This window comes from Chinchilla lanigera, unplaced genomic scaffold, assembly GCF_000276665.1.
Source record: "Chinchilla lanigera isolate Chin_1 unplaced genomic scaffold, ChiLan1.0 scaffold00005, whole genome shotgun sequence".
In the NCBI taxonomy this organism is placed as follows: Eukaryota; Metazoa; Chordata; class Mammalia; order Rodentia; family Chinchillidae; genus Chinchilla; species Chinchilla lanigera.
The window spans coordinates 10,189,812-10,205,265 of NW_004955406.1; the positions used below are offsets into that span (position 1 = coordinate 10,189,812).

A 15,454-nucleotide genomic window follows, 5' to 3' on the forward strand; every position below is an offset into this window, starting at 1 on the left:
CACCTCCCTGGCCCCAAGCAACACCCCCCACCACGTAATGAGTGGTGTTCCAGGTGGCCCGGGTGGTGTCCTGGAGAAAAATGGGCTCTGAAGCCACTGTCGGCAGTCGGGGCACCCTCTTGGCCTAGGAAATGGCACCCACACAGCCCAAGAAAGTTCCCGACACATCTCAAAGAAAAGGAGCTGCTGCAGCGGGTGGGGGCGGAGAGCAGGGTCTCCCTTGGGAGAGCACGGAGCCTGCACCCCAGGCCACGGTTCAGTTCTGCACAGCGTGGCCTCTCGTCCCTCAAGTCCCTCCAGGGGTCATCAGAAATAAACAAGGCCCCCTCTCCACAGCCAGACACACAGGTGAGAAAGTACAATCCGAAACACCTTCCACACGCAAGGCCCTTCCACAGCAGGCCAGGTGGAAAGTGCACGTGGGCAGGAACAAGTACGCGTTCCGGATGTCTCTGGCTTCCTGTCAGCAAGGCCGGGCGTGTTTACACAGCAAGGCTGAAGGAAGCCCCTGAGGCAGCGCGTGCGCACCCAGGGATGAGGCAACGGCGATGGCACTCACTGGCACCAGGCGCTGTCCTAGGCCACAGCGGTTCTGTGGTATAGTTTTTGCAGCACCAGGGCTAGGCAAATTCTTCGCCCTGAGCCACGGGCCTCTAAGAATCCTTCTGATCTGCTAAGACTGGAGCCCCACAGACAGTGCCCACGCCTCGCTGTTCACAGCTCCGCCCCCGCCGCGAGCCTCGGCCAAGGACAAGACCTGGTAGGGAAGGCAGGGACAGCAGCACCATGGGGACACGAGAGGGCCAGGACAGGGACCCGGACCTTCAGGACAACTGGGATGATGATGACAGAATACAGAGGAAGAGCAAGTAAAAGCAGAAAGAAAAATTTGAGGAAAGAAACTAACAGCAGAGAAGATAAAAGGCAATTTCAGGAGCAGAAGGCCAGAAGAAACGGGAAAGATTAGAAGAACCTACACTGCTCACGCCAGGAGAACACTTAGCGAGTAAGCTACAGCTAAAGACATCACAGGAAGACTCAGATCTGGAATTAGCAAAAACCGTTTGGTGTTAATAATAGTTCATGGAATAGATGCTATGAATCTGCCTTTAAGAGACCATTTCCCAGTGCAGAAAGTTATTAGAAGATAAAATTACGTAACATGAAAAGTCACCACAGCATATTACACGTTTTTCTGAAAGCCTTAGGTGTGTGTCCTTCACTGGAAACTGACGACTCGGAAACAATTACCAATTCACTAGCTGTGCTTTGCAGGGTAAAACTGAAGGAAGCAAAGCCCAGCCAAAAAGAAAGGCATGATTCCTGGTGGGGGATTAAAGGCCACCAGAAAGGACTATCTGGCAGCTACCGGGGGATACGATGGAGCATATGCAGAGAACTATGGAGACGTCATGGGATGTTTTATCTTCTCCTGGTGTCTTCTTTCTGTTTCCCACAATTCCTTTAACAGGCAGCACAATGTCCTTTCCTTTCAGCTCTGCCAAATGCTCTCCCATCAGCAGCAGAGTCTCTTCTGTGCTGGTTACTTAGCCCCTTGCTGAGGTACAAAGGAGGGAACTTAGATCTTGCTGCCAAGGGGTTAAAATCAAGGCCCTCAATTGTTACTAAATCACAGTTTGAAAACAAATCTAATGATACTGTTGTTCCACAGCAGCAGTCATCAAATTAGAAACAAAGATGGGTGACAAAAAATGATGCAGCAATGACCACCACCGTCCAATGACACAACCTGTCAAGACAGGGCCTGCGGCTCCCTGTCCAGGAGGGGTCTGCCGCACTAGCATTCGCCGTGCACCTGGGGTTGACACTGCTTTGTCTTAACACTGAGTGTGATATTAAGAATGTATTGTGAAGGAGACCGCTTATCTCAGAGTGAAGATATTTAAATGTCAAGTAACCAAAACCTTCCAACTAAAAGCTGAAGATAAACCCTTGCATCACCGCAGCACACGCTGTACAGTCTGCTGAGTGCACTGACTGCCCACTTTCACTTTGTGAGAAAAAAAAGTCTACAGAACGAAGACTGAGGGGCAGAGACGCTGGCCCTTGCTTCCAGGTGGTCCTAAACCCCCAGGAATCAGTCTGTCTTTACCACCACCCGGCACCTTCCAGTGCCCCAGCCCCACAGAACACAGGCCTGGGAGGGGCGGAGTCAGGGGAATGCGAAGGAGAAGAGGAAGGACTGAAAGCTCGGCCGGGCCTGTTCCCGCAGCTTCTCAGGAGCGGGGCCTCTGTTCCTAGAACCGGACCTGCCCGACTGCGGTGCAGAGGGAGCTAACTACACGGTGTCCAGCCAACCCTTCCCATGCAGCCAGAGGCCGGGCTGCCAGACCACGTACAGCCCTTGGCAACTGGCAGGCACACTGGCTCAGCTTCCTCATGTGTAAGAACAGAGAACAGTAACCGCCTTATCTCCAGCAAAGAGCTCCTGGGAGCAAAGCACACGGAAAAGTGGGAAGTGGAGAGATGCCCGCGCCCCTGCCCTGGTGCAGACTTCTGTACCCGGAAGCTTCGCGTGTCCCCAGCTACTGCACGTTGCTCCTCTGGGAAGCCCAGAGATGCAGCTCTGTCAGCAGAGGGCCTTGTGACAGCAGGTCAGAGCACGTGGTGCTGCACGGGGATCTGGACAGGCCCTGTCCCTACCAGATCCCACCCAGTCAAGGGCCCAAGGGCACTGCCATGGTGCCATGGCTCTGCCAGCTCCTGGCCAGGCACAGCCAGACCCTGACCACTAACCAGGACAACACAACTAAATTATTCAATTTATTATCCTTTATCTTAGGAAAATATCCTTCGTACTTTTGCACTGTTAAAATGTCTTTTTACAGGGAACAAAAGAGGAAGTAGTGAGAATGAAGGTGTGTTATATACTAAGACCAACTCCCCATGATGAACATAATCATTATTTACTGCAAACATGCACTAATGAAAACAAAAATTTAAAAATGTCCAACTAAACCTTGCACTAGCTGGGCATGGTAGCCCACACCTGTATTCCCAGCACTCAGGAGGCTGAGGCAAGAGGATTATAACAAGTTCAAGGCCAGCCTGGGCTACACAAGGAAACCCTGTCTCAAAAAAACTAAAAAGTAGAACTAAAATAAAATCAACGAAATAGTGGCAACAGGGTATTGTTTTAAATGCACTAGGCAAAATGGGAAAACCAAACACCTATGGCCATTCACCCAATGTCTGTTTGTTTTTAATTTTACCACTGAGATAAGAGACACAGGAGCTCCCGCGTGGGGGTGGCACAATGATCCCACAGACAGCTTCGCTGCTGGCGTACCAACAGCACCCCCGGTGTGTCAGTCTTTGGGAAATCAAGTAATAATCGCCTTTAGCTTGCTATTTCCACCTAAGAGGTGCCTGTTTACCAGCACGAGAGAAAATAGCTAATGTCACCTTACCTTACGGAAACACAGGGGAATCTCATGAACTATTTTTAGAAGCAATACATGTTCTGGGAATCAGAGAACCTTAACCTTTTACCTTTAAAATCATTCCTGGTCTCCTGAAGTGCTTTTCTCATGTATCATCTATGATATATATCTTTGTTATCATACATCATATATGATATCTATCTTTGTTTTCATACATGAAATTTCGAAAGCCTTTTTATGAAGAACCTAAGTAACCTTACACCACTGCTTCCCAATTTCTTTCCCATTTCCTTTTATCCACTCCCCCTTCCCCTGATGCTGTGGTGTGTAGGTCCTGTGTGAAGGTCTAAGTGACCAGCACAGCGCTATGCACAAAGCACTACCTCTCGTGAGTCTTCTCTGGCGCCCACTTTACCCACAAAGGTCTCCTTTCTATAATCACCCAGTTCTCCCTCACGTGACGGGGGCAGATGACATCGCCTCTAAACCTGAAAGACTGACGCTCAAATGGAAAGAAAGGGATGAAAACAGGAGACGCTGGGGACAGAGGAAGAAGATCTAATTTATGTCTAACTGGAGGCCCCGAAAGAAAAAAATAGGGCAGAAGCCACACTCGGAAAATTAGCAGAATGCCCCAAAATTAATGCTAGACATCACATCAGAGAGTCAAGAACCCCAAGGAGGATAAATACAAAGCAAATCATACCTTTAAGGTACCAGCATTACTGGGGAAGTAAGTAGCAAAAATAATCATTTCTATTACATTGTAATAAGTCAACAATGCATGCTGTAATCCCAATAGCAATCACTAAAAGAACAGTAGACAAATGTAAAACACCAAAACTATCAAGAGAAAACATGTAATTTTTTAAAAGTGTGATTAACTTAGCCGGGCATGGTGGTACAAGCCTGTAATCCCAGCACTCGGGAGGCTGAGGCAGGAGAATTGCCATGGCTGAGGCCAGCCTGGGCTGCAGAGTGAATTAGGTCAAAGACAGCCTGAACTACACAGTGAGACTCTGCCTCAAAAAACAAAAGCTAAATAAACAGTGATTAACTTAAAAGAATACTGGTAAGACAAAAGAGAAAAAAGGGAATGTAACAAATGGACCCACAAGTAAATGAACACAAAGATAGCAGATGTAAACCCCTAAAAACTGCATCGACCACTTAACAGTTTGCCAGGAGTGCCACCTGGGCAGCATGTTTGTTTATGTGCTGACTATCCTGAGCACTGCTCAGACAGCTATCATTTCAACCAGTCAACTCTTGTATTGAATACACTGAATAAATTTTATTACAATGTCTTTTTTTTCCTGGTATGTTATAAAAGTTAATGAAAAAATATTTACTTTTTGGTCATCCTGTATTTAAATAACCGGACTGGCTAAGTGGTTAAATGTAAATGAACTCAATATCCCCATTACAAGATAATCAGTCTATATTTAAAACCAAAAAAAAAACTCTATTTGTTGGTTACAAAGGACATACCTTAAAGACATAAAAGAGATGAGAGTGGGGAGAAGGAAAAAGAGATACCATGCCAACAGTAAGCAAAAGAAGCCAGGATGTAATTATCATACCAGACAATTACATGACAATGTAATTATCATACCAGACATACTCTGTTTGACACAGAGTAAACCTGAGCATAACAAAGTAATAGAGAAGTCAGTCCTCAGGAGGATGTAAGAATTCTGCATCTACAGGCCATCAATAATAGTTTCAAAACATGTAAAACACACAAAAACAAAAACAGAGTAAAAGGCAAATCCATAATCACAGCACAAGACTTTTAATGTCTCCTTTGATAGCTGACAGAATAAGCAGAACAGAAAACTCATTAAAAGATGTGATCAATACAAGTAAAAGCCATACTAGAAAGAGGTATATTGCTACACCGATGTCAGAACTCTTTCTGGGTGCACATGGAACGTTTACCAAAATGCTGTCATTTGGGGGAGTGGAACATTTACCAAAATTGTCTGTCCATTTTACAGAAGCAGAAATTAAAATAGAGCCTGTGTTCTCATAGGAAACTGGGTTTGGGAATTACAATCCACATATTACAATGCCCTAAAGCTCATTTCTGACCTCAGATTCAATATATGATGCTGCCTTTCACACTTTAACACAATCTAATATCCACAGGTCCCACTGCCTATACCACAGCATCAAAATCATAATGTCTCACAGCCGAAGTGCACTCTGTATGCTAGCCTCCACCCAGCGTCGAAACGAGCCCCCGGAGCTGAGAAACACCCAAACACCGGTGTGGTCCCTTCAGTAACCCTACATCCCTGACCTACAGTGATACCCTTCCTTCCTATCCCACTGTAAAACCTTCCTACAACCTGTCAGTCTACACCTCAAAAACATCTTTCCCCGAGGAGGAGAAGAAAGACCACAAGTGTCTTCAGGACAACAATCACAGCAGCGCTGCCTCAAACTGGGCACTGACCTACTGGTAGCCAGGTACTTCGCACTGCAGTGAAGAATATACTCCAAAGGGAAACAAGACTATTTTTGCAATGTATATAGTTCTTTCTAAGGATCTGTGATATTAATAATGATCTTTTCTACTCAATTCCATTCCATTTGACTTTTTTTCAGTACTAGGCACAGAACCCAGGGCCACGCACATGGTACGCATATGTTCCGCCATGGAGCTACACCTCTAGCCATTTTGTCTTCAAAATGCTAATCTTGGCCCACTAAATTGACTCCACATTCAGTAAAAGGGTCATACCTCGTTTTGAAAGCCGGCGGGTGGCATGGATGGCCCAGAATTCACCTCTGGAGCCAGAACAGCACGTTCTTTCCTCATCTGGCTCCTCTGCACCCATCCTGCAACCCTGAAGCCCAAAACACCACCTATCAATTGCTTTGACCTCAAAGTAGGCAGCTCGGAGCCTAGCTGTGGGTAAACTGCAGCACACGGATACCCAAGGGGGGCTCCAGACACTGGCCTCTGTCGGCAAGAGCTCGAGAGGCTGCTGCCTGTGCTCGGCACCTCCCCAGACCAGGGCTTTCTTCACCCCAACCCAGGCCTCCTCCGACCACCCACGTGCCCCCCGACAGGGTTTTCCCGAGTGGTCTTACGCTTCCTACACATCTTCCTATCGAACTCGTCCCACTTCAGTCTGCTCCTCAACCTGCTGCCCAGAGGACCTGACTCCGCAGTCTCAGCAGGGCGTCATGGTGTCCACCACATTCTCCTTCACCAGCAGGACTTCCCCTCTGTGAAGCTGCCATGCAGGGCCCCATGCGGCCAAGGACTAAGAAAACCTAACACTGGCCCACAGATACGCTGTACACCGCTTTTAAAATAGACTTCATCAGCGGAAAAATGGTGACAGTTTTTTCTTTTTTCTTCGATTTTCTGTTGAGAAGAGTTTCACATTGTTTCAAAGATATTCTAGATACTTTGACCTGATTTAAGGCCTCAGTTAATGTTCTTTCTCCCATTCTTTCTGTCCCTCCCTCTTTTTAAAGAACCGTTTCTTTATTTATTTTTAGGGTGATATTTTTTTCTCTTTTTTTAAAGACTTGTGCAATACATTCTGAAGTGAAAATTAGTGGATTTTCTGCTGATAAATTACAGCATTTAACTGACTATGACCCAGATCGATTTGCTGAATATTTGGTAAAGACTAGTTTTAAGCTGTAACAGAAGATTAATCCCAAATGGCAGAGCATCATTATCTAGTTTCCTTTTGTGCTTATATTTTTCAGAGGAAAAATATACTACTGTAAGTTGTAAATAGGCAACACAAACTATATTACATGTGAAACTGCGACTACTGATAACATCACCTCAGAGGCACAGATAAATAAAGCTTATGCATCATAAAAAAGACTTTCATTCTGATCACTTTTCCCAAACAAAGCGTCTGTTATCACCACCACTACCCTCCTCCTCCCACAGAGACACCTGGTCAAAAATACGGCATACCCAGCCTCTGGGGGATGGCTCGCCCCAGGCGGGGTGAGGGGCCCAGGGGCTGTAGAGGAAAACTACACTGGTCAACACAGGGTAGTACCTGCCCTGGTGTCTTGTGCAACATTTTAGTAACAAATAACAATTCCTGGCTGATTGCTTGTCAGTGTGCAAAGCAAGGAAATGTGCCAAGTCTCCCTGGGGCAAAGCCCATTAGGGACCACCAGGGCAGTGACTGTCAAACTTATATTCTGGTACCGGGACTCCAGAAAGTCATCATGGTCTACGAGGAACTACGAACCCATGAAAAGAAAAGAAAGCAATAATCTTCTTCTATAATTCAGATGTCACCTGGTAAGTTCTACAACAGCTAAGTAGCAGCAGGTGGCAAATTTTAAGGTAACTATGGAAGAAAATGTTACAGTTACAGACAGCTGGGCGTGGTGGTGCACACCTATAATCCCAGTACTCAGGAGGCTGAGGCAGGAAGATCGCTGTGAGTTTGAGGCCAGCCTGGACTACAAAGTGAGTTCAAGGCCAGCCTGAACTACATAGTGAAATTCTGTCACAAAAAAGAAAAACAGCTATAGTTGCAGAAATCCTATGCAACTTCATTAGTCTGCTTTGTAGACTGGAAAGACACCTGGCCTCCTTCAGGTGTCTTAATGATAGTCCACACTGTCAACGCAGTTCCCAGAGCACCAGGCCATCAGGAAGAACAGTACCAGGCCTGTGCAGTACCCAGGCTTGAACGAGTAGGACGGATGCACCAGTCTGGATTCTGAGTGTCCCCAATAGGCCTGTGTGCTGACATCTTTGTCTCCAGGCTGTGGCATTCCTGGGAGGCAGTGGAAGCCTTAGGAGGGAGAGGCTAATACGAGGAAGTTAGGTCACTGCAGTGTTCCCCTAAAGGGGACATGGGGGCCTTGGCTCTCTGCCTTTGCTGCCTAGCCACCATGAAATGAGCAGCTCCTCCTGCCACACCCTCCTGCTATGTCATACTGCGCTGCCACAGGCCGAAGCAACCACCCAAGGGACCATGGATTGAAACCTTTGAATTCATGGGATAAAATAACCTTTTTCCTTTTTAAGTTGATTCTCTCAGGTGTTTTGAGCCAGTGATGGAAAGCTGACAGGCAAAATGAAGTCTCCAAAAGATAAGAGGAGGGAAAAACCACACAAATGATGGATGGTACACACAAGAGGAGAATTACCAGCAAAAGTAAACATATGATCACAGGTCTTCACAATCCACTCAGCACAAGCATCACATGAACTAAGAGATCCTTCACATACTGCCTGGCAAACAAACCCTTGGCAAAGGCTGGGATGTGAATCAAACTGCGAAAACCCTGTAACTGGGCTGTCCTCCCATGGAAAACACCCCAGCCCCCCAACAGCTAATGCAAGGGCAGCCACTGTCACCTGCTTCCCTACCCTGGGATACGGGTGGCTCTCCACCTATTTCTACCTCCACACAGACCCACGGATGGCCCTCGTTCCCCTCGGCTGGGAGTGGCATAGCAGGGAAGGTAAGGTGGCACAGGGCACGTGGCCTGCTTACCTCCGAAGTTGGCCAGCCGCCCAATCCGCGTAACTGGCACCTTCCTCTCCCGAGCCTGCTCACTGAGCTGCAGGGAGAAAAGAAAGAGACCTGTACCATCAGCAAATGGGGACAAGACCAGCCCCAAGGTTCATGCTGCCTCTCACACTCAAAGGCAGCGCACTTTACCAAGACCCCACGTTCTAAAGACCCCGACCACAGCACCTAGGAAGTCCCCAGACAGGAAGCCGATGCCACCAGCCCTTGGCCAAGAGGCCTCCCTACGCACCATCTGCTTGTGTGGCTTGCTCTCAGGGCGGGCCTTGGCCTGCCGGGCCTTCTCAATGTCCTCGGCCGTGAGACCCCCCATGGGGGACTGGTCCTGATGGAAGAACCTTCGCTGGAAGCCAGTGGCGAAGAAAAAGTCTCTGGGGTCTGCAAAGAGCCTCCCGTTGACTCTGCCCAGCGGGGAAGTGGCCTGACCCGGGAGCCCGGCTTCCCTAAACGGTCCACTGGCGGCATAGGTGGGAGCCGGGCCCTCACTGTGGGTGTGACCCATGGACGGAGACCCATGGTCAATGGTGGAGGCTGAGGAGAAGTCAGTGGAGGCCCTAGCTGCCGGTGCCCCTGAGAAGGGGATCTCTGCTTCTAGGTCATCGAAGCTCTCAGTGGCATAAGACGCCTCCTGTTTATCTTGACCCTGGAAGGTAAAGGCCAGCATGAGAGGAGAGAAACAAGTCCCATGGCCACTTCTTCCACCACACCCACCTCTCCGACTCTCGGGAGGAACACAACGCTCTCCCCGAGACCCGAGGCCCCTTCCCAGCCCAGGATCGAAGACCTGGGTTCCAGCCAGCTTCTGTGAGGGCCCACCATGTGGAGGGTAAACCAGGTAAAACACAAACCAGGGAAAGCATTCGGACATGAAGACCACCGAAGACTCGCACACGGCCGGGACACCCACCCGACCCGTCGCAGGCTGGCACCTCGCTGCGGACAGGGGTTCCACTGGCCACAGTGGTCATGGAGGTTCCCACTGGAAGGTGTCCCAGTCAGGACCAGCCTAGTTAACCCTGGGAGCTCGGGGTACAGGGGAAGGAGGCAGAGGGTACAACGTAATTTCTTTAAAGAGTCACCCAGGGCAGCCAGGGCCAGCTTCTACTTCTGAACCTGGAGTGACCTTGAATGAGCTCCTGACCCTTCTCCGCTACTTCCTCATCTGAAAATAGGGCTCCCCACAGTCACAGTGACGAGTTCAGCCAAGGCCAAGGAAACTGCCAGACAAGGCTAGAATTCAACAGCACCGAGTCCTGAAGGCAGGCCAAGGGCCTGGATCCCTGGCTGAAGTACCAAGGAGTAAGTGGCCGAGCCTACGTGCTGCCCACGAATTATGCAAAAGCTATAGGAGACAGCAGGCCCTTTACTCCCAGCGTCTTACAATGCCTCAGAATCTGGAGAGACACACGGGCCTTGCCCTCCACCGGGAGGAGACACGCTGGCTCTCACCCTCATTTGACAAATGGCAAAGTAAGACTGAGAGCTGGGCTCACTGGTAAAGGCCAGCAGTCGGCAAACAGCAGAGCAAAGGTTCAAAGCCTAGGCCTGCCCTGCCGGCCACCCTGGGGTCACCGAGCTTTCTCAGAGCAGAAATCACGTTTAGCCTCACTGGCTCCTTTCCAGACAGCAAGGGGAGGTCCTGGAGCGAGGCAGGGCCCCACAGCGCCCACAGCGGCCGCCTGGCCCTGGTCACTGCCGCCTGCTGATGTAACTGTGCTGCACAGCACCCGGCTCCAGGAAGCTCCTGCTGAGTAAGCACGTGAAAGGCTCTCAGGGAGCTGAGGCACAAAGCTCCTGGCACCTCAGACCCCAGCCATCGGGGCCAAGGGAGACACCACACTGAAGCGTCGGAGTAAACGGAAGCCAGGCGGCCCCTGCTCCTTCAGGGCAGAGGGTCGTCCTGCCCCGACTCCGTATCTGCCAGGGATGGCCCGGCCTCTCAGACACCAGCCTAGGCCTGCTGGAGGAGAGTCGGGGGCAGAAGGGAGCCAGACAAGAGGGCCCTTGCCCTCAGGGAGAAGCCGCCGGGTCCAGCGTGTTATCTCACTTCTGTGGCGGGGCCTGGAGCAAGCTCACTCCCTGAGGGCTCCACAGGCCAAATCCCAAAGGAGGTCGGGCATGAGGTGCTGAGAAGGCACCAAGCAACACCACAGGGGCCGCAGCCCTGCATCAGTGGGAGGGGCGGCAGGGAGTCCCGGCAGGGACAAAGACAAGGATCCCAGTCAGCCCCTTTTTAGTAATGATCTGGCAGCAGACTGCTGAGTCTCAGCTTTGACATCTGAAAAATCGGGATAAGCTTCCAGGCCTGCCCCACCCCAGGACATCATGGGGTATGAAGACTTCCAAAACTCAATGTACACAGCATCAGAGAGACACTATGTCACCACTGGACACTAGAGAAGGAGGAGGAGGAGCTGTGAACCGTGTCCAGGGTCAGCCAGCTACAGGACAGAGGATGGAGTGAGGAAGCAGGGCAGCCTCTGTACCGCAACTCCCAACACATGTGTCCACTGCACATGTGCACGCCCGCCTGCATGCTCTCCCGTCCCCGGGACCATCTAGAAAGCTGCTGGCAACTCAGGGACACCCCAGCAGACAACCCCGTACTGTAGCCAATCTCGCTGAAAACCACCCCTTCCATAGACCCCAGCACAAAGCTGTCACCTCCCCTAGCATGAGGGACAAGAGGGAGGCTGGAGGTGAACCGCCCTTGGCCAGGCTGTGCCAGTGCCAATGCCACCCTGGGAAGGAGCAGAGCCCTGTCTGAGCCAGGTCCCCAGAGAGATCAGCAAAGTGAAAAGGGACATGAGGCTCTGGGCAGTAAGAGGGTGAGCAGGCTGATGGACACTCAGTCCTGCTAGCAGCTGCACAAGGGGCATCCCCCGACACTCTTGAGCCCAACGCCCCTCTGCACGGGTATAGGAGGGGTCTTTGGGAAGGGACTTGAATTACTGCCCTTACAAAGATGATCCCAGCAAGTATTGTCACGCTCCCTGTGCCACGTGAGGACACAGCAAGATGAGAATCATCTACGAATCAGGAAACAGCCCTCATGGACACCTAATCAGCTAGCACCTTGATCTTGGACTTCCTGGCCTCCAAGTCTAAGAAGTTCTGCCATACTCTCCCGATGGCCCTAGACCTCAGGACCTACCAGCCACAGGGCTCTCCAGCTCTGTTCACAAGACCAGCTCCTTGGTATCTGTGTCTTGCTTCACATTCCTTGGTCTCTCCAAGAGCTCCAAGTCTGACTCCCCGTACACCAGCACCCTCCATCCCATCCCCCAGTGCTGCGACAGTCTCCTTACCTGCACCATCCCCAGGACCACGCCAATCTGCTCCGCAGCTGTGGACTGCAGGGCCCTGGCTGCCATGATAAGCTCCCCGCCAAGGCCCAAGTGCTGCAGGTGGGTTTCCAGGGCCACCTGGGTCAGTTTGACAAGGCCCTTGGCCAGCATGATGGCATCCCCCAACATGGCAGCCATGCTTCAGGACTGGAAGAGAAGAAACCAAATAAGAGAAAGGGGCTCCACATCTCACACACTCACCAGCTCCACAAACTCTGGGCAGAAGGCAACTGGCCAACTGGCCGGTCTGTTGATCTGCCCTTCTGACTAAGCTGAGAGAAAAGGGCCCGGCCTAACAGGAGGCTCTGGCTCCTCCTGGCTCCTCCAGGCACTGAGCAGCATGGAAGACTGCCGCGTCTGCATTGTGGGACATTCACTACCCACATTGCCTCATATGGGCCTCACAGCCACCCCACAAGACACCCTTGGCTCAGAGCAGTCAAGTGATAGGACAGAACTGGGACCAGCACGGCATGTACTGACTCCTGGTCTAGTGCTCTTTCCTCAGGAGCAGAAGTCTGTGTTGTAGCAAGAATATCCCACTCCAAAGGAGCCCCCTGCAGGGCCAGGGGACTGTGCTTGACAGACCAAGCAGACCCCTCAACGGCTGAGGTGATGTCCCTTCACATCCCTCTCACTCTGCCCAAAGAAGAGGGACAACCAGAGCCCCCACCCCCGCCGCACGCCTGATTCCCTTACTCTGCGCACCGCAGCCTCATGGAGTTGCCAAGCCAGCATTTCCAAATGGAAGCCCAGGCCCAGGGGACATTGGGTTAGAAGGTCCCACCCAGCACTGAGAAGAGGCAGACACTCCCATGACATGAGAAGTGAGCATGAGAGCAAGTGGGAGGCCCATCTTGGAAACTATTCTTCTCTCCCTTTTCTCTCTACAGGGCCACAGTGTGTTTCCCAAAATAGGTCAGGTTAGAAAGCTGAACAAAGCAGTGGAGTCCACATACAGCCTGGCTTGTCATTAACTAATCCTCAGGGCTGAACGCTGGACCTAAGATGAGCCAGCCCTGTTACATCCTGGAGGCTGAAGAAAGATGCACAAGAGGGAAGGAACAGCAGGAGACCCCATGACCAACCAGGAACATCCTAGCCCAGTACAAGTCCTGGAGACACAAAAGTCAGAAGCCAAGAAGACAGGGCTATGGGCAGTACCTTGGGCTGGGGAACCTGTGTGGATAAACACCGGTGGAAAGGGGCCCAGACATGTGGCCAGCAAGAAGCAAGGGACAGCCAGAGAGGCCTCACAGGTGTCCATCTTCCCATCACAACAATGACAGAAGCGAGAGGAGGAGGACCACACAGACAAGGCTCCTTAACCAGAACTCCCAGGACATCTGAAGACAGTCCTCTCCAGCCTGTCCTTCACCTGCCCTTCATTGGTAGGGGTGGGCAGCTGCTCCAGGCATTCCTGCAGGGATTGCCTCTGCTCCTGGGTCTGAGACAGAGCCTTTTTTAAAAGGAAAATTATCAGGATAATTATCAGAGCAAATCACTCCTACATAGACACTGGGAATGTTGAGATGACCTGCCACAATGCGCTCTTGGAAAACACACTTCAAATGTCAGCAGCTACCACACACCAGGGTGAGGTGCTTTCCACACATCTCCCAATCTTTACAACCCATCAGTGACATCGTTATTATTCACTCCAGTTTACAAGTGAGAAAAGTAAGACGAGAGAGGTGAATTAACTGGCCAAGGTCATACAACTCCTCAATTGTGTCCCTAGGGTCCAACCCAACCCTGTCCTGCTCTGTGTCCACATCATGTTCCCCCTCAATGCTCCACCCAGCAACGGACAAGGACAACACTCTGCTGAGGCACAAAAGGCCACTTACATTTACACTCTGCCCCATGGCAGGGAGGCCCGGAGGAGACCATACCCTTGAGAGAAGGAAGAGGGAGCTGGCCCTGCTCATCACTAGATGCCATGTAACACTCTGACTCCACTCTGCGCTCCTGAAATCTATGGTAATAAACGGACTGAGCTCCACAACCAAATCCCGAGGACATCTGGGGAAAGAGTGTGTAATCAGAGCTCAAGTGGGCCTGGCACCAGCTCGCAACTCCAGGCCGCAGCCCTTTCTCCAACACACAGATACACTCTGACAACCACCCTCAAAAATCAGGGCGGGTACACACACCCACAGGAGCCTTCTAGAGCCTACGGGAGGAAATGATTTTGTTTTGTTTTCTATTTTTTCAGAGTGTGGGAAAAACTTAGGGCCTCACGCATGCTGGGAAAGGACTCTACCACCAAGATACATCCTCAGTCCCAGGAGGAGGTTTCTGAAAGACATGGAGGATGGACATGTGATGATGGACGCAAAAGGACCCCTGCAGGCAGCCCCAGGTCTGTCTATCACAGCCCATGCCCCGGGGCTCCCAAAAGCAAGATTTCCTGGCTCACCTTTAAGTCAATCCAAATGACCAGGACAGGTGTCTCCCAGAGGCCACAACTCTCGGTAATTCCAAAATCTTGTCTCAGCCACTACCTGATGTCCAAGCTACCTCAGAACACCCTCCTGAGACCTATTTAATTCAGACTTTGTTTTCAGGAGTAAAACACATCTGATTGAATCTTTTATCCAAATAACCACATGCTAAAGTTTCACTAGAAACAGCTAATAACTGATTAGCTGTTTGTGCTGATGGGAGTTCAACTTCAAAAAAGTTATTCCAGGCCCTGCGTCCCATCCTAACTCTCATGGTTGCTAACTTGTTGGCACTGAACACAACTTCACAGCAGGCTAAAATCATGCTTACTTTACAATGACGTGTTAAAAACAAAACAAAACAAAACGAATCTCAAAATTATTCCTAACAGGAAATATACTAAATAAACCAAAAATTTAAATTCCTGTATATGGGAACTATGGATAACAACTGTCAGTGTTTTCCTAACTGTATTTTCCTAACCTTTTTAGCTCACATACCCTATTTGCAGAATGTAAATGAATCTTTTAAAAAGTGCACATCAAAAGTAATTAATTATGCTTTTCTTCTGGCCAAACTGGTCTCATCCACCTGCCCAGTGAATTCCCAAGTTGTGCCAAGTCTCACCCTGCATACTGGGCCCTGAGTCAGCTAAGATGATCCCTGCCACATCCCGGAGGCTGAAGAAAAATGCAGCAGAGGGAAGGGGCAGCAG

The 15,454-nt window shown here is 50.3% G+C and overlaps 1 protein-coding gene across 1 annotated transcript in view; it reads right to left on the reverse strand.

The window, feature by feature from the left end:
• Positions 1-15,454, reverse strand: part of Adck3 (aarF domain containing kinase 3) — a 37,036-nt gene that overhangs the window by 9,397 nt on the left and 12,185 nt on the right. Inside the window, exons 2-4 of the mRNA XM_005374797.2 lie at positions 12,253-12,438; positions 9,177-9,587; positions 8,909-8,975 (exon numbers count right to left, since the gene is read on the reverse strand). Of these exons, the coding sequence (XP_005374854.1) occupies positions 8,909-8,975; positions 9,177-9,587; positions 12,253-12,429 (655 nt within the window). The 5' untranslated portion in view covers positions 12,430-12,438. The remainder of the gene's footprint in view (positions 1-8,908; positions 8,976-9,176; positions 9,588-12,252; positions 12,439-15,454) is intronic.